The sequence below is a fragment of the Pezoporus flaviventris genome, unplaced genomic scaffold, assembly GCF_033815535.1.
Source record: "Pezoporus flaviventris isolate CSIRO_AGI_PZ_B2104156 unplaced genomic scaffold, CSIRO_AGI_Pfla_v1 ptg000002l, whole genome shotgun sequence".
Taxonomy (NCBI): Eukaryota; Metazoa; Chordata; class Aves; order Psittaciformes; family Psittacidae; genus Pezoporus; species Pezoporus flaviventris.
Window position 1 is genome coordinate 28,481,018 of NW_026892550.1, and position 26,763 is coordinate 28,507,780.

At 35.5% G+C, this 26,763-nt stretch overlaps 1 protein-coding gene across 8 annotated transcripts in view; it reads left to right on the forward strand.

The window, feature by feature from the left end:
- The window catches only part of MICU3 (mitochondrial calcium uptake family member 3), a 52,490-nt gene extending 29,158 nt beyond the window's left edge, over positions 1–23,332 (forward strand). For 2 of the 8 annotated variants that reach the window (XM_061473270.1, XM_061473223.1), the window contains exons 9-14: positions 3,083–3,178; positions 8,019–8,119; positions 9,539–9,710; positions 11,903–12,011; positions 12,976–13,133; positions 20,946–23,332. In XM_061473270.1, coding sequence (XP_061329254.1) covers positions 3,083–3,178; positions 8,019–8,119; positions 9,539–9,710; positions 11,903–12,011; positions 12,976–13,133; positions 20,946–21,056 — 747 coding nt within the window. In that variant the 3' untranslated portion in view covers positions 21,057–23,332. Of the gene's footprint in view, positions 1–3,082; positions 3,179–8,018; positions 8,120–9,538; positions 9,711–11,902; positions 12,012–12,975; positions 13,134–16,179; positions 16,255–20,591; positions 20,736–20,945 lie in introns of all 8 variants that reach the window. The other 6 variants (XM_061473251.1, XM_061473261.1, XM_061473246.1 and 3 more) reach the window with 4 other exon arrangements.
- The last annotated feature ends 3,431 nt before the right edge of the window (positions 23,333–26,763 follow it).

Consider the following 26,763-nt stretch of genomic DNA (forward strand, 5'->3'; position numbering starts at 1 on the left):
CTGCTAATCAGTAAAAATGTGATGGATCTTTACTTGCATAAAAGATAGTGCATGCTTGTTGCATTCATTCTGAAGCAGGCAGGCATACTCGGAGGAAAGGTTGCTCTATTTATATAAATGAAGGAAACATTATTTTGAAGGGAAAGGACAAAATATGTCTTAAGAAATCATTGACTTGTTTTTAACTAATGTGTGTAATTTAAGTCGTTCTGCATGAGTCACTTAATCCAGTTCTCTCTTGTCTCCTTGTGTATAATGTGAAATAATAATTAGTCAAATGAATCCTTCACCTCTCAGTTCCTCCCCCTGCAAAGAAAGAAACTAGAAGAGAGCTTTTGTATTTTTGTGCTTCACTTGGAAAACAAATAAATAAGAACTTTCAGTGCTGAACTAGAATAGGATTTACAGAAAATGGTCCCTGTATTACACAGGTGATGGTAAACTTAAGTTTCAATCAGTTTTGAGGAGTGGGAGAGAGAATCGGCAAGAGAGAGATCTTCTGGGTTTTTTGATGTCTTCATCATGATCTGATTAATTTTTGGATCACAGCAGAAGTCAAACTGTTGTAAAACAAAAAAAGATATTATGATATTTGAAGTGAGGGCAGGGGACCTGTGAGAACTAGATAACTAGTGAAATTCCAATTCTAAAGTCTGTTTCTTTATATAAGTATTCACAGGAATGGACAGATTTATTTCCTGTGAAGTTAGCTGGGCAGTATGCAGGAAGGAAGTCTGTTGAATGAAAAGGTGCAGTGACATGATGTAGATGCTGCAGTGTTGTGAGAATAATGTAGGGAATGTAAGGCCTTACGAGTCAATGGAGTTTAGATCAGGCTTCACTGCAGCGAAAGATGCTGTAGAGGGGTTGCCATATTCCTGTGCTGCCTCCTGTTTTAAAATGAAACCAAACTAGTTAGGCTTTCCTACTCATATAATATTTTTAAGCTTTAGTCAACAGCTTCCTTCTAGACTCCAGCCATATCCAAACTCATTATCAAGATGATGCCCAGGTGAGCACTGTGCTTTTCTGTCCTCATGCAACCTGAATGGAGATCACTGTGTAAAGGAGAGTCAGATGTATAGGAAATCACAGTATCTGACAAATCCCTCAGTCCAGAAAATTTATTATTTTGGGTTTCTGTTTCTCCTACTCCTATTCTGTTTCTCCTTTCTCCTACTGAAACAAGAAGTGTAGCAGCGTTTTCAGTTTGCCTTGTTGTCCTGGGGAGTTGAGGATACTGAAGACCAAGGAGATGCAGCCCTAAAACGTTTGGGATAGTCCAGAGTGTTGAGCCCTTCTGCTCACTTAATCCTTCAAAACAATTCTAATTTTTTGAGAAGTGTCAAGGTCTAGTCTATAAGCCATAGAGTGCATACAGCAACATTTTAAATGGGTTAAATATTTCTGTATTTTTTATTTGAATAGGTTAATTCTTTCAAGTCATGTTCTGGGGCATATTGTGGCTGTGTGTTGAGGCTACTTCAGCATGTATTGCATGACTCTTTTCTCTAGCCAAATGCTAACCAGAACATGGTAATTATGATGAGATGCATGTAAGGTAAATAAAATGTGCACACCTGTAAGTACTAATTCCATTGGATAAAGTAAATCTCCAGTAAGAGAACCAATTCAGTGAACACTTAAAATAATTACAGAATTGTGTGCAGAAAAGAATGAGGTTTTGTTTATTCACATGACCCAATAAAACATCAAAGTGTAAGAGGGAAACTGCTAAGGACTTAACCCTGTACACACTGAAGTAAACAAATTATATGAGTTTAGCAGTTTAAGACTGAATGGAGTTATATATGAGAATACTGCGGCCATGATGTAGGAACTGTTACTCCATAATAAGAGAAAGATACGTAAAACCAGAATTTTTCAAAAAGGAAACAAACATATAATATACAGTAAGCATGGGTGTAATTCATGGTAGTTCATCATGTTTCTTTGATAACAGTTTACAGAAAGCTGAATTGAATTGGTTAGTGGAGGAAGTAAGTAATAGAACTTGTAGGAGCAGTACATAAAATGTTGACGTAATGTAGAATACATAGAGACAATAAACCGTCAAGTCTGTACCGTATTCTTTATGATAACAGTGTGGGTTTATACATCACACAGCAGCATAAATCGTCTAAGAGAACAGTGTGTGCCGAGGCAAAAAAAAAAAAAAAAGTTTTTATTTGTAGTTAGAAGATTAAACTCATTCTGCCTTTGTTTTGCTTGCCCAGATGGATGTGAGTGGGGAGCCCTGAAAGTAGGAGACCTAGTTTAGATTACCTTGTGAAGGGAATGGATAAAGTTCATTCAGATGCAATAACCCTAACCAAGTTCAAATAGCCTTCTACTGTCTTTAGGGTCATGTTCCCTAGGTTTGGGGGGGGGGGGAGGAACGTGTTGCATAGTCTGCCAAGACTAATTGCAAGATAAAGGAAGGTCTGTTTTAATAGGGGAGGATTTTTCAGGCTTTCAAAAATGAAACATTTCAGAGCAAAATGTAAGTGTATTTTACTTGGAGAGATTAATCACTTGTTTTCTGTTTAAACAAGGTAAGTTTGATCATCAGATGTGCATGTTTGCTGAATAAGTATGTTTCAGTTGAAGTTGACTTACGAGATTTGTTTTTTCTATTTTTTGATTGGTGCAAGTATGTCCTGATTATTGGATGAAGGCAGTTTCAGATAGCTAGCTGTATTGTAATATTTATATTTTGAACAATGAGAAATTTTGTAAGTACAAAAATTAATGTTTTTGGGGGGCAACACAGAATTCTTTAAAAAACCAAGAGCAAAATACTGAATTTAAATGGATGTTTTCTCTAATTCTGTTCAGGAAAGTGGAGTCTGGTGATACTTTTTGCACAGCCAGGTTATGAGTAATAAGCAAATAGCTGTAACAGACCAGTGTTCTTTTAATTTATAAAGTGTCGTTTAACTGGATAGAAATTTCTCTGTGTGGAAGCAAAGGAAGCAAGCCATGCTACTGAAGATCAGTTGGGAAAAGTTTTAAAGTCTGTAAATGGTTGTTTTATTGTTTGTTGGTTTTCAAACAATTGTGCTTCTTGAAACTTCTGCAGGTCCTTAAAACAGAAGGAGAGGACCTTGTTCCCAGAAGCTATTGGGATACTTTGAGACGTAGCACAAGCCAAGCACTCTTTTCGGACCTTGCGGAGGTATAAGCCAACCTCTGTCTCTGGTCCATAAACACACTGCGATTTTATTTATTTATGTTCTGATTATTTTCCTGTTTTATGCACTTTGCTTCTTCTCTTCCTTTTAATTATTTAAAAAAAACAAGAACAAACCAACACTGAAAGTTCTAAGATGAAATAAATTTGGTTCCATGCAGTGGGAATAATAGAAAGTTGTAATTTCCAAGTAAAAGCCAAGTTACCTTTTGAAAGACTTGGGAGATCAAATCCTCTTCAGTCCTTACTGTACGAAGTATTTGCTAACATTAGCAGTGACAATATTTCACAGTTAGAGAAGTAATTCAGGAAAACTTAGTCATTTAGGCTTGGTCCACTGATATGACAACTTTAATGAGAGTTGAAGCCCTCTAAGCTTTTAATTTTTTTAGGTCCTTAATGTGCTTAACTTCACAAAAAAAGTATCACACAAAGATTGCTTTAATTGTTGGATCAAACAGGGAATGTTATAAGTTATATTAGTTAATCTTTTTTAATATCATGTGCTTGTTATGGAGGACTAGAAATATCACTGAGCTGTCAAATAGATTTCCATAGTACTTTAAATTCTAGTAAGATTCTTGTTTCATGAATATGCTTTCAGACAATTGAGACATTTATTTGTATTGATCATTTAAGTGGGTCAGAAAACTAGATCATTTAGGCTTTACTATGCCCATACAGTTAGGGTGCTTACTCTGCTGGTTGTGGCATTAAAGGGCATACAGCAGCTCCCCACTGACTCTGATCTCAAGTCCCATGATTCATAAGCAGGATCATAATGAGAAAAGAACAAGGAACTGAAACGGACCTCCAGGTTTTTGGTTTTTCTCTTATGGTAGAACCTATATTTCCCAGGTATCAAATAGGCCTTCTCTGTACCTCTCTCAGCTTGAGCCCATTTGCCTTTGAACAAAACAAAATGTAGTGTTACAGAATTCAGTTTTATACTATTTGTAGCAATACTCACAGTAATAATACCCTCATAGTAATCTTGCAATAAAGCAGTATACCCAGCCTTTTTTTCCTTGCTTTTAAATTGATGAGGTCCTGTATTAGTCCAGTGATTAGTCCTTATTTCTTCCACTATATTTTAAAACCCAGCAAATCAGCATTCTTGTCTAGTCAGACATAGACGAGAGAGCGGGCCACACTTTTCATTAACTATTTAAGGAGCTTGAGGAACTGAGTTTTCTGAATTAACTGTTATCTTAATCTACAGTTAGCTGGCATGGATTCAGTCCCAAGTATAGATGGACTCAAGTTTGGTAATTTCTACACATCTTTAATTTAAAGAGAGAGAGGTATTTACATCTGGTGCCTTAGAGTAATACCTGTAACTACAGTGTAATTGAAGCTTAGCAGCAGCTATAATAAACATTGATTAAAATTGGTCTGTAAAATGTATAAAAGGTCTCGCTGCTCATAATTTTATGAAGAAAAATCATGTCCTGCATTTGCTCCATTGACAGTTTCCCACTTCTTCCCATAATCAGCTTTTATCTTGCTTGGGTTAAGGTTGAGCCAACTGGCTTTCATCCATATTCTTGTCTCTCCCAGGTACTTTTTGGTACTGAATAATATTATAGCCATCTGTACTAGGAAAGTGGCATAAAGCTAGGTGACACTGGCATCTGTGTTGTTTGACAGATTTGAGAAGGCCTTGTGTAAATTGAAAAGGAAAGTAAATAAGGTTCCTTGTTGTGGGAATCAACTTACAAGGTCTCTGCTCTTTATTCATCCCATGCATTTTCTTTCTAGGAGAGCTTGCAGTACTGTTTTGGCTATTCCCAATTTGCAGCTACACCATCCTGTTGGAATACAGAATCATAGAATAGTTAGGGTTGGAAAGGACCTTAAGATCATCTAGTTCCAACCCCCCTGCCGTGGGCAGGGACAATTATGCCAGTTATCACTGAATTCAGTTTGTGGGTTTATTCTGAGATTTCTAAATGAAACTGGGAATCAGTACAGTCATTATGACTATTGAAAAAATTCAGGTTTGAAGCAAGAAGTCTCTTATTAATTCAAAGCATAATATGCATACTTCATTTTCAGAATTTGTTGTTACAAGTGGACCATCCCTTATGCGAATAATTTAGTTTTAATTAATCCTCTTTAATTGAAAGCTTGAAATTAATTTTGCAGAATATTAAAATAGATTTACTGCTCTTCAAGTTATGAAATTGAGAGGAAAAGATCTTGCCATTATGCAGCAAGCCAATAATGTGACTGAAACACTTGTCTCTCCTGTTTATCTCTTTACCTGTATTTGTATTACAGCTATGTAAAGGTAAAGAGAAATGAGGCAGGGCTTTATCCTCATTTAAATGACTGCACAATATATTAGATCAAAATAGAGGCTCATTTGTATATATGGAAACAGGTGTGGTCATTTCATTTTCACTGATCTAAAATACAAAATTCAGTTTTTATGAACAATAAATAATAGTTTTAAATGATTAAGTCTCTTTTTTTTTTTTTATCCTTGCCCCTTCAGAGAGAGGATTTATTTAATGCTGTCAAGTTTAGAAGGAGCGCAGGAATAGTTTTCAGTTGCAGAGAGGCATACTAGGTTGAGTTTCTGTGGTGAGGTTTTTGTTTGGGTTTTTTTCTTTTAGAGAGGTTGACCAATTGGAATTGTGAAAAGACTTACAGATTGTATTTTTTTTATAGAGGTCTTTAAATATGGTTGAATGCAACCTAGTTCTAAGATTTTGAAATGTTTTTGCAAGATGAAAGTCTGTAATTTAACATGTGGTATCTTTTCAGGGTACTTCAGGGATATTGTTTGAATGTGCTTAGGGATTTAATTGCTTAAAAGACATAATAAATCAGGGCATCTGCATTTCAATGTATTGTGTCCCATAGTGGAGGATAACAGTATTAAAAGACAGATAGTGATTACTTCTCTGAATTAGTTTGCTCACTTGAAGAGTAGAGCTGTCTTAATTGAAGAACTTGAAATATCTTTCTGCCTACATATACCCTGTGTCATCATATTTCTCCCTGGAGAAGAATATGGGGATAAAGAGGAAGCTAGAGTACATGAAATACAATCTTGAGAATCCTAAACCGATTATACTAAAGTACAGAAAAGTCTCTCTCATTTATTTAGTTGTTGGCTCTTGAAAGGAAGGGATTTGTGTTGTTACTGCCTAATGTTTTTCCTTGTTGTTGAGACATGAATATTCCTAATGGGTATTGCAGTTTACATTTTTTACAAATCAGTATGTAAAATTTGAAATTAATATAGTATATTTCAGAGAATGTAGATACGAAATCGTTTTTTCTGGTACATGATGGATTACTGCCTACTGTTCAAAATTTATTTCCTAGTTTTCTTCATGTAGAGTTTCTCCATCTGTTATAAATTTTATTTATAGCCTCTTCTGTTATGAAATAAAGTCAAACTTAAAGGACTCTTTAAGTCCAGCTTGCAGGTTCATGTATGCAGATCTTCATAGATATGTATAAACAGTTTTCTATACTTATAGTAAATCCCATAGGTTCATAATCTATGACTACGGTGATAAATTAGTTGTTACATTTCCCATATGTACTAGGTTTCTGTACTGTGTATTCTGTTTTGTACTTCAACAGTAGAGTTAGTATTGAAAAAATACGGTGTTGCTGATGGGTGGTAGCTTGCCTAGGAAGAGCAGAGACTAGTGGCTCCCACTCTTTGCTTTACTTCTATCTTGCATTTGTAAGAAAAGGGAGAGCTCGGATAGAAGGTTCTCCCTAGGCAGGTGCAGCAAGGAGACTAAGTATACTAGCTTTTGAACTTCAAATGTTGGCAAACACACATTAGTGCAAGACAGACATTGCCATGGTGGCTGTGGCTTATTTAAGACCCTTTTAATTGCTGACTTACATTACTAGCTCTTCAGTGTATCAAGAGTTTCTTTTGTAAAAGAGGTAAAATCAGTGCATAGACATGACATATGGGGTAATGAGTATGCAGTAAAAAAGTGAAATGTTGCACAGTCACTATACACAGATAATAGTTATTTCTGTTTCTATGCATGTCTTCTTATTTACAACTCTTGCTATTGCAAATTGTCAAAATTAGTTGCATTACTATTCTAATTCTGTGCCTTCAAATATGGTAGTTACTTATTAAGGAAATAGTTTGTATTCAAAGATTTCTGTGTGATGCAGAGACCACATACTTGATAGATAAGGAACATTCTTATGAGAGCGAGTCAGAAGTACTTCATTATTTCAAAATTTCTTACAATTCTGTTGTTTTAAACATATTTGGGCAATAAAATTTTAACTGTCATTATCTGCTACTTATAGAAAAGAGTCATATAAAGAACACCTGATTGATGTGAATGGGTTTGAAATACAATCCCATGCTTAATAATTTTGAAATATAAAATAGGAGTATATGAGGTAATGTCCCTTAATTTCTTTGTAGTTGAATAATAGAAGGGAGATTGTGTAATCAAAGGGATTTATTTTTATGGTTTACCTCAACTGACTAGAGCATGGGGTTTTTTTCTTTTATTTTTCCTCCCCCAGGTTTTGGTTTTCTTTTTCATGCTTTTTCCCTTTCATTGTAGTTTCCATTCTATTATATTGCTGTTTTACGTGTTTCCTGCTAAATGCAATTAATAGCCTAATGCCATTTTGTGTGAAAATTGCATGACTAAATTCAGTTAATGTTTCTTAATACAAAACTCTTTTTTTCAGACTGTGAACATAAACCACAAAATCTTTTGAGAGAAATGTCTATTGTGATGATAGGCATTTTCAGATTATTCTTCTGTAACTAATCCAATCATGGCCTTTAATTTTTTTTATTCTAATATTTAAGCGTGCTGATGATATTTCAAGTTCACTGTCAGATACTACACTGCTTGTACACTTTTTCGGCAAGAAAGGAAAAGCTGAACTGAACTTTGAAGATTTTTATAGGTGAGTCTCAACTTTATCAATTCCTGTAAAATACACTTGCGTACTTGGTCTAATTAATATGTATTATATGACTATACTATATTATATTACTCAGACATGCATAAGGTTTATGTTCCCTTTGTGTGTGTATTATATATGCAAAGAACAAAATAAATCAGCCTACCAACAAAAAAAAACCTTTACTAATGCTGCCACATTTGCAAATTTGTTTAGCACTTGTGTACATAGTTGGTTTGGAGTCGAAAGATTGTACTTCAGCCCGTCTTCATTGTATACAGGAACTCTTCTTAAATTTTAATTAGTTTTATTTTCTTCCCCTGTTTTTCAGTGCTTTGAAAAAAAACTGTGTGCATCTCTACTCTTAGGGACATGTATAAATGTGAGGATTTTTCTGAATATGTTGTGTAGGCATCTTAGAACAACCTCCTTTGGGAAGAAGTGAAAACACAGTGGAAGCTATCGGCTTAATTATTACACCAGTTAAAACAGAGTTTAAAAATATAGGGAGAGTGCCATAAAAATAAAGCCATAAAACTGTTTCTGTGTAATTGATGGATACAATATTTACTTAAATATTAGTAAATACTCCCAATACCTATTGTCTTTATAGCTATCACTTAACTGTGCATTCTAATCAATCAGATGTTTGTAAAATAATTAAAATTCTGTTATCAAAAAGTATTCAGTATTTCACATAATATTAAAAACTGTGTCATTAAGGGAAATCATGATGTGAGTTCAGAATAACAACCAGAAAAGATGGTACTTTTTCAAAAGGCATCTAGTTAAAATATCCATCTGTTGCTGTAAGATGCTGTGAATGCTAAACAGGTCAAAACCTAGGAGACACATTCCAGTGTAAAAGAGGGAGCTATCAAGTTTTATTCAGTGCTACTTTACTAGCACAGAAAAATCATTAAACTATGGATTGGTGAGGGAAATACTGTTGTCTGTTTACCTTGCACTTACTTATACTTTTGCCAAGACATCCTTTTGATTTTAACTCTTCGCAATTACTGGAAGTCAAGTTATGTATTGGTAAGGAGTGTTGCAGACAATGTCTACAGGATGGGAACCTTTGTGAACCTCTAACAAGGAAGTTACAGGTTGACAACTGGATAAGCTCCCAGTGCAGTACTGTGGCTAGAGAGCTAATTCCATCCTTGGGCTGTATAACTAGAACATCAAGCAGAATAAGGGAAGTTATATTTCCTGTTTATGTGTAGCTGGTTTTATACTTAACCTAGTTTTGGTGTCCAGAATATACTAAATATGTTGTTAATCAGAAGAATTTAAAGAAATATTCTAAGAAGAGTGAAGAATTAAAAAAAAAAAAAAAAAAAAGGTTAGATTTAAAGGACATGAATAGTACAAATGTAAGGTACTACTACTTCCTCATATTTATGTTTGTGCTTACAGATTTATGGATAACCTACAGACAGAAGTTCTAGAGATAGAATTCCTTTCCTACTCTAATGGGATGAACACCATTAGTGAGGAAGACTTTGCTCATATTCTTTTGAGGTATACAAATGTGGAAAATACATCAAGTTACCTGGAAAACATGCGCTGCAGGATTCCTGAAGAAAAGGTAATTGTTTAGCTACAAGGACAGCAGAGGGCCACAGCACCCAGTCCCAGTGCCATTTACAGGAAAACATAGCCTTGTTGGACTGAATGCAATTCTGTCACTAATTGATTGACACCAGGATTTTATTGTGATCATAAACTGTCTCATGTTTTTCAGATTAAATCCTGAATAAAATGTAGAAGAGTAAATAGCAGAGAATTACGTTCCATAGGATTTAGGTAGTAATGTTTTTGACGTTTAGGTAACAAAGCTTTGTATTACATGAATATTCAGTTTAAGCAGCAGGAACCATAAGACTTGAAAAAGAACCATTTTTTAGCAATGAGGGGTTGTTTTTTTCTTCTGTTTTGCAGGGCCACTGGAATAGCACGTCTTCAGAAATAATTGACATTCTTTGTCTAGTTGTTTTATAGTCCTAATAATGGATCACTTCTGTATAATTGTTGATGGGTATGTAGTTCTTGCTAATTGCTGAAGAGAGAAAAGATAATAAAAACAGTAAAGGTCATGAGGTCCTTCATTTGTTTAACAACCAATGTGTTGTCAGAAGTGTACCTGAGAGAAAAGCAGTGGCAACTATGTATCAATGGTAATCAGTAGGATAATGTTAAAAGTAGCCCTTCAAATAGAGGATGTTTTGGATATACTCCTTTTGTTTGTGTTGGAAAGATTGATGTTTCCTAGAAATGTAATAACTCTTTGAATAGCTATATATTTTAATAGCATTGACAGCAGAGCTTGCGAAGAAAAGTAAAAATCAGTTTGGACAGTTCTGGTTTGGTTTTGGGTTGTGGTTTTTTTGTTTGTTTTTTTCTTTTTTTTCTTTGAGGAATTGCATTGTAATTTCAGTCTACAGAGAAAGTAAATTCAGTCAGCTGACCTGATAGAAACATACCTCAAAAATCAACAGCTTTCTGTTCAGGTAGCTGGATTTTCTTATTTTTCTTGTGATTGAACAGCAAATAGGTCCACTGAGAGGTGAATGTAGCTGGGGAATAGAAAGGGAAAGCAGGGCTGTCTCTTTTGCACCAGATTTAAGATGAGGTGGTAAGATTGGGACCTCTAAAAGGTCTGTGCAGCATTCAATATTCAAAGCCAAGACAGTGCACCAGAAGTGGTATAAAACTCTTTTTGCATGATTTGCAGATGTGTTTTTGTTTTTGTTTTTGTTTTTCTGTTTAGGGTGGAATGAAGATTTCCATACATATATGGGAATCTGGAAAAAATATGTTTTGGGGCTTGTATTGCAATGACATCTTAGGTAACTGAAAAATTACAGTTCTAGGTATACAGAAATACTTCTTTGAATGGCAAAGGTTGAATAAGTAAATATAAATATAGACACTGTCTTTTAAACCAGGGAAGTAGTCTTGGAAGTTCATCTCTTATGTCTTCCAATGCCACTATTCTGATGGTAAGCCTTCCACAGTAGTTTCCTCTTCTTGATCTCTTGTGGGACCATCAGTTAAGGAATACTTCCACCAGAAAGCTGTGACACACAGTTACAGGTTTGCTTATGCTGCATTCTGGGAATATCCTGGCACTTGACCAGTAACATACATCAGTATGTCATACGCTATACCTCCCATAAGTGAAAAAAGATGTTGCCATTTTTCATAGCTTCTTATCACTGGCTTGGTAAATTCACTGTCAGTACAGTGGAAAAAGTAAATTCCCGGGCATTTGAGAATGGGACTTTGCATCTTATTGCCATGGAGGCGTTGTTCATATATTTGCACTTTTTTACACTTGTAATAACATTATAATTTGAAAATCATAAAATGTGTACTCTATTTTGTTACAGGGATATAGGGATTCCATTTAGAAGAAAAATTAGTCTAGCCTGTGAAGTAGTAGGCAGCTACTCTCACAGTTGGTGATATTAATCTTCCATAGTGCTATATGTAGAAGCCTCTGAAGCAACACGATGATTATTTGGCGTAGTGCAGTCATGTTAAAATGTTCAAATGGCATGCTGCCTGCTCACAGGATGTTTTCCTCCTTTTACTAACTAGATGCCAAGCAATGAGTCATTTAAGCTGGCATCTTGGATTGCTACAAATAACAGCTCCTAAAGAAGGTCTGTGCATTTTTAACAGCATTGGCAAGCATGTGTAACTGCAAGGTTTATGTATTCAGTTGTCATCACTGCTGATAATTCTTCTGGTGCATATTGTGTTTCCATTTTTTAGGGTATCACATTTGACGAGTTTAGATCATTTTTCCAATTCTTGAACAACCTAGAAGACTTTACAATTGCGATGCAAATGTATAATTTTGCAAGTCGTTCCATAGGTCAGGGTAAGTATATTAATATAAAAATTTGTTGATAAAGATACACAACTGTTGACAAAACTACAAAAATGCTTTGGAATTCCTAGCTTGTAGTTTTAATGTCTCAGGTAAATGGCTAAAAAGGCTAGGACTCCAGCTTTGAAAGAAAAAGGCTCAGGTATATTGTAAGAGGTATGATAAAGGTTTACAAAAAAGTCATATAAGGGCTGGATAAGCTGAAGGCAGAATAGTTAGTCACCACATCCTACAGCGTAAGAGTTAGGAGACACTTGATGACACCAACAAGAGGTCAGTTTGAAGTAAACACAAGCATTTATTTACACAGTGGGCATCTGGAACCTGACCTTCTACAAGGGTTGTAGAAGGAAATGGTGTCAGAAGGTCTGAAGAGGGATTAGACAGATTTTTGAACAAATCAGTAAGTGGGTGCTGAAAGAACTAGGCAGATATCTTCTGACTAAAATCATTCATAACAATAGTTAAGATGGTTGGGGAGTGCAAGTGAGCAGTACATGAACTGGTCAGACTTGTGTGCTCTCTTCAAGTAGCATTCTCATGGGCGTGAGACAGTCACACAAGCATAATCCTACTTCATGTGGCCTTACCAAAGGACTATACTGATTTCTGTGTGCTCTGTTTCTTATGTTCTGTTTTCAGATGGCAATTAAGTAGATGCCATTGGTATATATGTAACGTAAGTTTAATTATGATACTCTAATTTTGGTATTACACATAGTATATGGGCTCTTTTGTATAAGATAATTGGTACCAATTAAACAGCGTCATTTTACATCATTGAGAACTACTTGGTTTAGAACTTTGAAATTCAATCCTAATTTTCACTTTTTTTTTTTTGACTGCATAAATGTAAAAACTCAAAAGTTTACTTGTATTTCGTAATATGTTGTCACAAAGTACAATTAAATTAATTCTGTGTTTTGTTCTTTCTTCTGGTGTTCTCTTTATGCAGATGAATTCAAACGTGCTGTGTATGTAGCCACAGGTGTGAAGCTTTCACCACATTTGGTGAACACTGTGTTCAAGATTTTTGATGTTGACAGAGACGACCAGTTGAGTTACAAAGAATTTATTGGCATTATGAAAGACAGACTCAATCGAGGGTTTAGGGTAAGGATTCTAATTCTTATAGTTATCTTAGTTGACTTTCATACTTCCGCTATATACTTTAGTACCTGTAGTACCAGTATGTTGCAAATAGTATGCATGTTTAAAGGCATATGTTTCATAGAAATCTGGATCAGTATATAAGATAAATTCCTTCTTAAATTCTTGACTTTTTTTTTAGGAAGCAATACATAGAGTACCTTTATAGTACACAAACTAAATTGGAAATGGGAAATCCTCTGCATACGTTGCTTCTTTAGTATTGTGTGATTGATAGATAGACATTAAGAATTTTGACAAGGGTATCTATAATGACTGGGTTGTTTGCAGGGAAAAGAGAATTTGTCTCTCTTGAACTTTGGCAGTTTATTTAATGGGTAGCCTCCTCTAAAACATTATTTAAAGTACCAAGTGTTGATAATGACTGTCGAAAAGAGTTGCAGCAGAAGATAGTTTTAATTTTCAAATAAACAGTTGCTGCACAATGCTATATTCTAGTTCAGAGATGCTTTTGATAATTTACCCATCTTATATATTAAATTTATGATAAGGTAGAGGGCTGGAAATTACTTGCAGAAACTTTTCATAGGGAACAGCTCTTAAATCACGCCTTCTAGGTGAATGTATAGGCCTTGCTGCCATCTTCAGGTTCTGTGTAGTACAGGGGAATTTTATAGTAGCAGAAAATTTTTTATTAGAGTATGATCAATAAAAGTCACTTTTTCTTTTCTTCACATGGCAGGTGTTAACATTTTTTTGCCAAATGTAAAATGGTGTTGTTCCTGACAACGTAATCACTTAGACATAAATCTGAAACACTATCATAGTTCCTGAATTCACATTCCAGTATGTTACTTCTGTATTATAATTTTACTCATTTTTAGTTAGCTTCTTCAATATAATGTTAGAACTTTTTGTGAAGTTGTGTTGAGTCTAATAGTCTACTTGTTATTGTAATATTATGATCAAATGTAAAATGCATTTGTAACAAACTTATTTCTTTGTTGGTCCTCAGTTCCTTTTATTATGGTGTGGGAATGATGACTGTTTCATAACTTGTTTCAAGATGTTCAGCTGTATGTTTTAATTGTTTACTAATTGTAAGTGTGCAGTGTATGTTTAATTTAACAAGAAAACAGTCTGCTTACTAAGTAATTCTTGTAAATGTATTACGTGTTTCTATTTCATAAAATGCATGACAGAAATCACATATAATCCTGAAGAATCTATATCATCCAGCACTGTTCAGTCTTTTGCATGTGTCTTTCTTTTGCATAGGCCACTATAAAGCATTCCAGTGGCCTGTAAAAGAACTGTAAAGAATAGCCAAGGATGTACAGAAGAATAGCACCTGAAATGTCTAACTTTGGTTGGATATGAGATCTCCTGGTTTGCACAGGAGATGATAATGATTTTGGTCCTATAATGCAGTTATATTCAGACATGCCTACCTGCATATTTGTTAGATTATTCAGAAAAATGCATTCCCTTCACTAATCATTAGTAGTCCAGGACAATTACAGTACCAAAATTAAGAATTAACAATTTCCAGTAAGTTTTCCTTGAGCGTCACACAAACGTGATTTTTCCAAGAGTGGGTAGTACTAAAAACTGCAAAAATTTGCCTTTTCTTAGTTTAATATACTAAAAAAAATACAGTCTTTTTAGTATACTAATTATATTAGTGTAATTAGTATGATTAATATAATTACTACAATTATACTAATTACTAGTATATTCTGTTTAATTAATTATGCTAATTACTAGTATGTTCAGTTTAATAAGCGCCCCTCTCCAACCCCAATCTCACTTTAGAATGAAAAGAAGAAAACACCTAAGAACCTTTTGCCCAGAACAAATTGGTGGAAAGCATCATTAACTACTTTCTATTCTTTGTACATTAGAAGTTACATAGCATTTAGCTTGGCCAGAACAAGTAAAATTTACCCTCTTACTCCTACATTGTGGTGGCTCAAGTGTTGTCTTGTTCCAAATTAAAACTAACAAATCATTAACCTTTTTTTGTTAATAACTGTGTTTCGAATCCATATTAAGATTGGTCAGTTCTGTTACACAGATAAAAGAACATTTTAGCCTCTGTCTATGCAGTATTTTGTAGCAAGATGGAAATTTTTACCCTGAGAAATTGGAGCTTGTTTATAAAGTGTAAAAACCCAATTTTAATGTTAAGTACCTTACAATTAATGTCTGCCCAAATCATTGTAGTCCTTTATTACCACTCTAAAAACACCTAAAAGTAACAGTTTAAAATAGGCCTATAATTTGAAGTATGATTTTACAATTACCATCTTACACTTAGTAATTCAACTTTTTAAAAAAGTTGTTTTACTAAAATGTTTGCCCAGAAGAAACTGGAGCTTGGTTACGAGGGCCATATATTTTGTAGTTATATAATCTGACTACAGCAAATGTATTTAAGAGCAAAGTTTTGCACAACTCCAATGAAACTGTAATTCTGAAAGGCCAGTCAGTCAGCTTTGTCCTTTTGAAAGTTCAGCCATAGACCTGAGATCAGGTACTACCCCTTATAGGAACATATAAATACTCGTATTTTAGCTATGATTTGGGAAATGAAAATGTCTTAAAGAGTTTATCAAATTAAATTTCTTCTTTTCTGGAATATAGTATTATAATCTGAAACCTCTTGGTTTTAGTAGTTTGAAACTAATATATTAAGCTGCCATCAAGCGGTCAGTCAGAGTATTGCCATAAACTTATTAAAGTGTGCAGACATTAAAAGCTTTATTTTTGCTTGATGTTTGGTTTAAAATAGTTATTTCATGTCTTTTTATTTAAAAATATATATGAAGATTCCCTTTCCTTTATAAATTCAAATTTTAAACTGAATGATTTGGAACATGATTAAATGATAAACATTTTACCTAGCACAAACTATACTGTATCTTCTAGCTATTCATCACTTAAAGCCATTTTTTTGTATTTTCATGATACTGTTGTCTTATGCTTACCTCTGGCTGCCTTCACGTGTTGTCTGCATCTGCGCACTTCTCCATCTTCTGCTCCACAGGGCTACAAACCTATACAGAGGTATACTACTTTCAAATCCTGCGTGAGGAAGGAACTCTATAGCAGATAAATGACGGTATGTGTTAGCCGCCCAGTCTGAGTGTGCTGGCATGCTTGCAGGAATGGCTGAATGTTAAACTGTCACTGTTTTGTTTCCCATTCCAAAACGCAGGAATAGGTTATCTGAGTGTAAACAGTGTAGTAGCTCAAAGTGTCACGTGGTTTTGACTGAAGCAATAGAATTTTGTTCTGGAGTTGGCAATAACTGACTTGCACTGTCACTGTTTTGTAAGCCAGCTGAGATTTTGTACTATGTTTGAAATAAGGAAAAGTATTCTTTCATGGTCTCTGTTGCTGTTTTCCATCTGTCCTGTGACCACTTTATAAGTAATTTCTCGGGTACCTGTAGCTAAGAAGTATTTAGCAGTGAAGACTATAGAGGCAGACTTTTCTTCTTGAGAGACTGTTAGTAACTCGTTTCTAGTTCGATTTAGACTTTTGAAAGCATTAATGTGGTTTTAGCTCAATTAATGCTATACCAGCAGTTTTCAAAAATCAGCATCACCGTGGCTGTTTCCACCTATCCACTACATGAATATTACTCTTACAATTAGGTTGTACTGTGGGTTTCATTGTAAAAACTGGGGTGTGCATATTCTGTAGCCAGAACTGTAACTGTTTGGCACATGGTGGACACAGCAGAAATGTGCTAGTAGACATTTCTCTCACATAAAGCGAGAGTTTGCTCCTTTGCAATTTAAGGTTTTGGTGCCAGCAAATTTTTCCTGTTTATATTTGCAGTAGTTGGTACAGAGGCTGTTAAGAGCTAACAAAAGAAATGTATGCCATGACAAGCAAGGCCTCATGGCCGGTGGTCTCGTGTGAATGGACCTTATGGGGTAGTCAGCGCATCTCACACTCCTGAGCCAGGAGGGTTTGACTGTCATCAAGCCTAATAAAATTAGCTCGGTGACAAAAAGAGAGACTGTGGTAAAAGCATCAGGTTACATACATCAACAGCTTGACAGAGATCTGAATTCAGGCCATAAATTAATTCATATTTTGAGACGGTGTAAACAGGGAAAAAAATGCACAGTGGAGACTCATAAAGGGAGATTTTGTTCACTCTGTATAAAGTCATTCTCAAGAAAAAAAAGATCAAAGTTGAACAATAGTATGCCTACACTATGCACTGGGAGGCAGAGAAACCAGGTGAGTTCTCAGAGCACAGACATGGCTACAGGCAGCCTCACTGACATAGTGTAGAGGTTGCTGGTTATATACTCTGCTCTTTTTCCCACCTGGAGCTCCTGGATGCTTCCTTGTGTAGGTCTGTATCAGATACCTGTTACCTGTGCCATGAAGAATACAGCGTAAGCCTTGTTGACTTATATAATATTCCTTCTTCCCTGCTGACACATTAATTGGCTACTGCTCTTCACTGGAGCCACTGCTTCTTGTCTGTTATCATGAGTTACAGTCACATACTCAGTTCTTAGCTATTAGGAGTTCCATTTTGTGCAAAACGTTACATAACTTAGAATCATAGAATAGTTAGGGTTGGAAAGGACCTTAAGATCATCTAGTTCCAACCCCCCGGCCGTTGGCAGGGTCACCTCACACTAAACTATGTCACCCAAGACTTCCTCCAACCTGGCCTTGAACACTGCCAGGGATGGAGCATTCACAACTTCCTTGGGCAACCCATTAAAGTGTTTCTTCAGATTTGTTGTAAACTTTTATTAAAGTTAGGTGCGAGTGTCAGTTAATGGTATGGAAACTTTAGCCAAAACACATGTGAAGTGATTTGATACTAGTTACTGCCAAGGAGAACAGAAGTAGTCCTGTCTTTGCCATATAGTGTGGAGTGAAAGTGGATTTACATCATTCTAGAAATAATTATTTTCCATTTAGTTTATAAATTGAAAAGATAATAAAGATTGAATTGTTGTAGATTTGAAATTGAACAATTTCAATTGGGTAATCAAATTTCCATTTGATGGACACAGAAACATAAATGTATGTGAAATACAAAAACCTGCTGCACCTGCATCCCAAAGTTAGGTCCAGTGCAATTACTATTAAATTTACTTTGTTCCACATGTAAATGTACAGCTCATTGGGCTTTGATATACTTTATATGGTAAATGTAGAACTCTGATGAGAGATTAAGATGCTTGGCATATGTACCACAGATTACACTATACTTTGAATCTGCACCCTGAAAAGTGACATACAGCACATTGTGCTGTACATTACATATCTCCATATTGAACTAACTCAATTTACTTCACCATGTAAAGCATGTTATACCCTTGTAGTAAATAATGAAAATCTCTCCTTGGGGAACAACTGTACAAAGCTCTGTGTGGTCCAAACACCTGATGGCGTTCTCAGAGAGCTTGTCTTTCTGCATTGCTCTCCATGAAGGGCACACAGGCTGACTCAGCATCAGCAGGTACTCCTTTGCATACACTGCAGGGAGAACAGAAGTAAACATGTTAGTAAAGAAATGCCTGCCAGAGCAGAGAGGAGAACTCCACTTTGAATGTTTTACAGAAGGGAAATTTCTAACAAAGCCCTTTCAGAGTTCATTTCCAAAAATGACTGCTAGTGCCCAACTTCAGGAGGGATTCAGGTCCATCTGAAAGTCATATTTGTGTGCTCAATAGCTGCAGTAATTTTCATTTTGTTGACTTCTGAAGTATTGAAAGTAACTATTACATGTCACAAATATATATCTAAAAATTAAGTTGTATGTCCCAGTAATTCCCCCAAAATTTTAAGATTTTTTGCATTAAAATAACTCTTTTCTAGATGTTCTGAATTTTGTGGGGGGTCTAAATTTTTTGATTAAAGGTTTTTAGGAAATAATAGCTAAAAATAGTATCTTGGGACTGATTGAGGAAGGAAATGTCATTTTGAGAAACACCTGAAAGACTGAAGCATGGATTCAGAACCTCATTTCCAGGTGTGTTTCAATAATAAATTGCTGTCTTCTGTAAATATTTCATTAAGTCAAGTGAGATTAAATTTGTCGTGTAGTTATTATTTTGAAAGCTTGTAATTTCCATACTTATCTAGTTCACAGAAGTTGAATGCATCTGGTAGAAGAGCTTAAAAAAAACCCCAAACCTGAAGAGGCTGTTGCTTTTCTCTTTAAATCTGATGAAGTGAGAAGTGTGTGGTAGGCATGCCTTACTGACTCATTTTACAAATGTAACTGGAAATTACAGAACCCAGACTTTTCATTCTAAACCTGCCAAGAACTTTAAAAACATACCTGTATACAGTGGGAGGAAAATGTTCCAGTGAAATGTGAAACCATTGCAGAGACTGTGGACAAAATGTGCTTTCTATGGATTTGGTACACTACATGTAGATACAACAGTGCATACATTAGAAATAAGTAAGCAAACAGTTAGTATACTCCAGTGTTTCTCTTAATGATTTTCATGAATATTTGTCTGAACCTTTTTCATAAAATAAAAAATAAATGCATGTACTAAGGCACTGCTTAATTAACTGAATGTGCTTTTGTTATATAATGCAATGCATTTTGCAAGTAATGCTTTTTTTTTCATAAGACTATAAATCTCAACTAAATTATGTATTCATGTAAGTACTGTTTCTAATATTTCATGTAAAGTCTGGATTACATACTGCTGTGGTTTAGTTTGTTTTCTGAATCTTTACTTCTCTATAATATTCTATGTGTTTTAATTGTATAAGATGAGTGATGAGAGTAAGTGGATGTAGGCTTCAGTCTCTAATGGACAGGTTTAATGTACTGCAGCGTTGCAGTATTTTTAACATCTTAGTTCAATCAGACCAAGCTATCAGACAGTCTCTCACCCTTTGTCCTGGTTTTGGCTGAGATAGAGTTCATTTCTGGTGGGGGGTTTTCCCAGTTCTCTCTCCCATCCCACTGAAGGGGCTGGGAGCGAGCTAAGTGCTGTGTAGTGTTTAGCTGCCTGCCAAATTAAGCCTCCAGATACTGGACTTAAATTGTAATCCATTTTAGACATTGAAGTTGCTTGTAAATTCATCTGACTTACCTGTAGCAATTACAATCCCTATTCCTCCCTTAGCTTCTTTCCCTAGTTGCTTTAATAGTCTCTCTCCATCTTTTGATACTTACTATCAAAATAAGCTTGTGAAGTTAGGAATAGTGGAAAAAATAAGGAGATCCAGTGACAACTATGGATAGCATAGAGTCCAGTGAATGTTCCAGGCCAGCCTTTGGCCAGTATTCGTCTCCACTCAGTGGGCACTCATTAACAGTGCTGAACCACAGTGCAGTTTAGGATTAAGGTAACCTAGTTTAATAATACATATTGTGTTTGACTTTTGTTGATGCCTCAGTTTCATGAACATCAATAATTTTCTATGCTTTTTTATTTGGTGTTATAGGTGACCTTTTTAGTACAGTGTCAATACAAAGAAGCAAGAAACAAAACTAGAGACAGCAGGACATACCTGAATAAAAAGGAAATCCTTTCTTGCAACTTTTAATATAAATAGGCTATTTGTTGAATGCTAACTGTGTGCTGTGAGGTGAGGATGCGTTTTGAATACTTAACCTGTGAATGAATTTATAACCCTCATTTTACAGAAGTACTTTTGAGCTGTAGAAGTATTTGATCTTCATGATTTTAATATTAAAACATATATTAGTGTGTATGAGCCTGAGTAAAATTTAATGTAGTATTAAGGAGTTTAATGAACAATATCTTTTTCCAATTGTATGTTTTTCACTTTTCATAGGAGACTCCAAAATATGGTTGGAAGGAATATTACTCTTGCGTGATGACTGTAACCAGTGAACACCTCAGAGATCTGTGGAAGCAGTTTCGGAGACGAGATATGCTGAGATAAAGGAAGAAAGAATGATTATCTGCACTGGCTAGAACTATTTATCTCTATGAATTCATGATGAAGAACAAACTAACCCAGGTGAATTGTGAATTACAGCTGCAGTAGAAAACACAGGACTTCTTTTCCACTTAGTCTAGTGATCATGAACTCTTACAACTGCTTTTCAGTATGTATTTTATTTAAATGATGAACTGTCACGATTGGCAGAAATCTTTTTCTTAAGAACATTTTGAATATTTTTTATTATTTTGAGATAAATTTACAATTTAAAGGAAAAGATAAATAAGTTTTACACCTGGGTAGGCAAATGTGGCAATGAAGAGAAACTACAGCAGCTTAGACTGTGAATTTTCTTTCAGAAGAGCACTATGAAAAGTTTGTGCAAAATTGGCAATGAGAATGCATTAAGTAGCATAACAGCTATGTACAAGTTGAATGTACAAATTAAACTCTTAGAAGCTATTATTTTAAAAAGAGTAAAGCTGTTATGGTTATAATGTGAATGATAGGTATTTACCTAGGGAAGGTACTGTATGGACTCTGATGTTCAGATTCTCCAAGTCTTACTATTACATTCAGTAACTTATCCTTTTAAAAAACAGTATAGATTTTAAGATGTCTTATGAGCAGTAGGTCAAAAAATCAAAATGTTCAAATTCATGTTAAGTAATACACACTTTGTAATACTTACTACAAATTTTATTGCCATACATATAAATTCATTGATATATTTCTGGTAGAGTAAAACTTCATGTGTTTCTTGTGAATAGTGCACTTTTCTATGAAGTGGCACTGAGTAGAAATTATAGCTGTCTAATTTGCTACTCTGGAATGCAGTGTCTGGAAAATAGATAATAACTTGTGCTTGTCTCAACAAAGCAAAACAAAACATAAATGCATGCAACAATACAGAGCAACACTAAGTAATATTATTTGAATATTACGCATCAGATATTAGACACAAATTAGGCTTTACAAAGGTATGGAGACTACAGGCAGGCAGTAGCCACTATGCCCTTTCATGCGCTGTAGGCTTAGGTGTTACTGAAACAGTGGTAAGGACACTGTTACATTTAGTTTTTCATGTTCTCTAAATTTTTTTTGCTGTCCAGCAGCACCATTTTTCCTTACTCCCTTTCAATATTTGTATGTGGTATTGATTAAACCCACAAAAACATGAACACCTATTTCTTACATCCTTCTTGAAAAGGTTTGCTGGAGGTTAAATAAGTCTGTACCTATTGAGGAGCAATCCGTGCCTTGAAGTATTTCTAGCTGAATACACACAGACTAAAACTAATGTCAGTAAGTTGTTATCAGAAAGGCAAATATTTAGTGGAGTCAGATAATTAAAATACACCAAAATAATGTTTTTAAATCTTTTATTCCTCAAAATGCATGAAAGCAAACTTTGCAAAATTCTGTTTAGTGCACGTTGCTCAAATACCATCTGATTATCATGTGAATAGAAATGATGTACAGCACTTGTGTAAGTGCAGCTAAGTTTAGAAGTGCTTAATTTATAATAAGATTTACCTCTGCTAAAAAATTAAAATGAGAAGGAAGGTGGGTTTTAAGAAATACCACACTGGGCATTTTAGAAAATAAAAATGTGCTACATGTGTCTTTCATCTGAGAAAAAGCTGGGTCAGAAAGCATTTGAAGGGTGCTACTTTAAGTAATGTTTCATGCTAGTTGCTTACAAAATATCCACCTTGGTGTCGTTAAACTACTGACAACAAGAAAATCAAATAAACTGGGATAAAGGTTTTTGAATTGATACAACAGAACACACATAAGCTGCAATCGCTGTGTGATGATTTAGGGAATCAACTGTATTCAATGTATCGTCTTGGTACGCAGAACTGTCTCACTGCTTCTTGTCAGCATATGCAAAACCCAGATTGCTACTTCAGTGATGAAGGACAAAAAAATGGAAGAAAAGTTAGGGAGCTATTGAAAGGATTCACATCCTTCCTCTTCATTCACTACTGCCCAAGCACACCAGTCCTCCCCTTGGAAGCAGCAGTACCATCACCATTTGGCTCCTCCACTGCTCTAAGCAATAATGCACTTTGCTTTTATGGCTGGCTTGAGACAATTTTATCATTTTTATATGTATTTCCTAACTATAGTCACTTAATATAAAATAGAATGTGAAAGTGTCAGATTAGTTTTTAAGAGTATTTTTTCTCATGTTTAATGATAAGTTATTTAATATGAATATATGCATATAGTATTCTTGTTTATTTCAAAATAAATGCACTTGAAATTAATTTTATTTGCAGTTTATATCATTCAATTTTTTTGTCATAAAAAAATCTTTCTTTGCATAACATGAATGTGTAAGTACTTTGAGTTAGAGCATCTCACCATCATAAAAACAGACTTGTTTGCTTCTTTTGGTCACTTATTTAAACAGACTTGCTCTTCTGCCATGGAATTCAGTATAAAAGAGCTGGAAGTGCAAGGACAGACAGGTGAAAAGAAGGCTGGATGATGGGATATGCCATCTGCTATAGAGGCACCCCTCAGATAGGCAGCAGTCACTGTACTCAATGAAACCTTACTCAAAATCTGCCAAATTCCTGGCAGCAGAGAAAATATGTATGCTGCAGCTAAATTCTGTGAAAAGTTGCATAAATGAAGGGTTTTTTTAAAACCAGCTCTTGTTAAGCTAAGAAAACTGTAATAAGGTAAGAAGATATTCAAAGGATGCTTAGGAGCTGCGTGCTGAGGCCCAGACCAGCTGTAAATTGTAATGAAATGGTAGCTGTTAAACCTGGAGCTTTGGGTAGCTTTGTGATACTAACTTTTGCCTGAGCTCTGATGAATTCCTAGTTCCGGCAGAATATCCTGTACTGCAGGCTGTTACCTGACCATCTTCTGCTGATGTTTAAGTTTACCATGGCAGTTTCCCTCCTTGCACATTTTGGCAGTAAGTCAATATAAATTACTTCCATTGCAGATTCTTGTGTTGTAGGACATAGAAATTTATTAACCTGAGGAAAAACAAAATTATTTAAGTGATTTGCAGCATATTATTGGTCATACTGCTGGGTTCCTATAGTTATTTGGTTTCTTCATGTAAATATCAAGATAAGGATGCATTGAAATGGAAACAAAAAAGGGTAGAGGAATTTTTCACTTTGATTTCACTTAATATATTTACATAATGATGTCTCGCACTCCTGTCTCACCGAGGACACTCTGAAGACAGTTTCTATCAAAAGAACTCCAGACTAATACTTGCAGAAGGAAAATAATCAGTTCAGAACCTCACTATACAAAAATTAATCTGAAACTAATTTATAGCAATACAAAGTCTGAACTCCCCTTAAAATCAAGCCAAAACTAGTAAGAGTATTTTCTAATATATGTGAGGTCTGAGTGTACGGTATACAGTATTTTTCCTTATATCTGAAAATCCATGAAAGCATTTGGCACCCTGAACCTGTCAGCAGATGGTGCCCTTGGATATCTTATGTTCTTTTTCATACACACAAAATTAAATACATGAGGGTGTGCTTTAATCTTGAATGGGTAATGTGAATTTTTACCACTAGTTTTGACTCATAAATTCCTCCCACAGAGGAACATTATTATTAGCTAGGGACACTCCATAAAAATGTTAGTGCCCACTTGAAAATTTTAATACAAAATACCTAATTTTGCATATATAAACATTCATAGAAACAGCAGTGTATTAAATGTATTTAAGTTTTAGTAATGTGTTTATTCAATATAAGCAAGTAAACTGTTAATCCTGTTGATCTGTTTGTTTGTTTAAATACAGAGAGATGAGTTACTTATTTAATGTCCATCCTAATAAAAACAAACAAATACCATTGTAGAGGAACTTTTCCAGGTCCAGGTTCATAGCTATCCACTGCAAATAACTTTTCATTTATAGTTTGCTTCTGACAATAGATTTAGAATCCTTCTTTTTAAGTAGCAATACCTGTATACCATGGTTCTTTTAATGTGTGGGTTTACTGCTAAGTGGACTTCGGGAATGTGCATGAGGTTGTGAGTTCTGGTTTGAAACAATGAACTTTTAACTCACTCTAACCCTGATTCAGAACCTAGATTCAGAAAAATGTAGTGCTGTGAAAAGAAACTTCACGTAGTCAAATCTCTGCAGTAAAATACCTGGTCTGAAGTTAGTCACCTGGGCTCTCCAAAAAATACATGCGGAGAATTGCATAAGATCCAGAAATACCACAGTTTTAAATTGGCAAACTAGCTCAGCTAGTTAACCATGCAGTAATGAGTATAGGGATGTTGTAAGAGCTCCTGGGAGCTGTGCATTCTCATGCATCTTCCCTTATGGGCAGTAGCATGTGTGTGAGGGGAGTGAGATGCTCAGAGTTAGAAAGTAGCACAGCTAAAAGAACCACATATATATGTATCTATGTATAGATGGGATTCAATGAGAACAGCTCCCTCTTACACAAGTGCTGGTGACAGCATAGAGGTGGTGTGGAAATACACTGCCTGAAGCAGAGATGAAGAGCAAGATAATGGCAGTCTGGATTCAGAGAGACCTGAGCTGCTGTGGTAGTTGCTATCAAATTAACACTTCTTGCCAGAGATAACATAGCCTGTGAAGAGAATATGCCTCTGCACTTGGAAACTGCACGACAGGAAGAAATTCTTCACTATGAGAGTGGTGAGACACTGGAACAGGTTGTCCAGAGAAGCTGTGGCTGCCCCATCCCTGGAAGTAAGTGTTCAAGGGCAAGTAAAAACAAATAAGAGATTGTCAAACTGATAGTTTTACATTTAGATGCCTCCTTTTGGAGTCATCCGTTAAGCCCCATAACTTCTACTCCTAAGGGCGCAGGTACTCCTAAGCACTGGATCAGTGCACACAGCCTGGGATGGCACTAGATGGGATAAGGTTTCTTACATACTGCTTTTTAGGGCCTTTCTGTGACAGGGGTTGTGATTTTTGCCTAAGCAGAGTCATGCCTTGGGGTACAAATCTCTGTTGCACCAGAACTAGTACTGGCTGGAACCACCTTAACTTTTCCCTTTGTTTCCCACCTGAAGTGGCAAAAGGGGAAGCAGCAGGGGAATGAAAACTCTGAAGATGAATACATCTGGGAAAAAACAACACAGTGAAAGTGATAGAAGAGTGGGCGAGAAAGCCCAAACAGGACTTTAAACAACTTCTCCAAGGCAGACTGTGACAAAAAATAGTATTGCATTAATCTAGGGGTAGTGTCACGTTTAAACCCCAGCCAACAACTAAGTACTACACAACTGCTTGCTCATTCCCAACACTGCTCCTCCCCCAGGTGGTATGGGAAGGAGAATCAGAAGAAGGTAAAACCCATGGGTTGAGATAAGAACAGTTTAATGATTGAAATTTAGTAAAATATAATAAATATAAGAGCAATAATAGTAATGACAATACTGGGGAACAACAAAAACAGGAGAAATAAAGATTTAGAAAACACAAGTGAGGCACAATACAATTGCTGACCACCCGCCAACTGATCCCAGCCTGACCCAAGCAGTGATCTGGGCCTTCCAGGTGACTCCCCCCAGTTTATATACTGGACTGGGCATGACATGGGTATGGAATATCCCTTTGGCTAGTTCAGGTCAGGTGTCCTGTCTCTGCTCCCTCCTGGCTTCCCATGCCCCTCCTCACTGGCAGAGCATGAGACACGGAAAAGTCCTTTATCAGGGTAAGCAT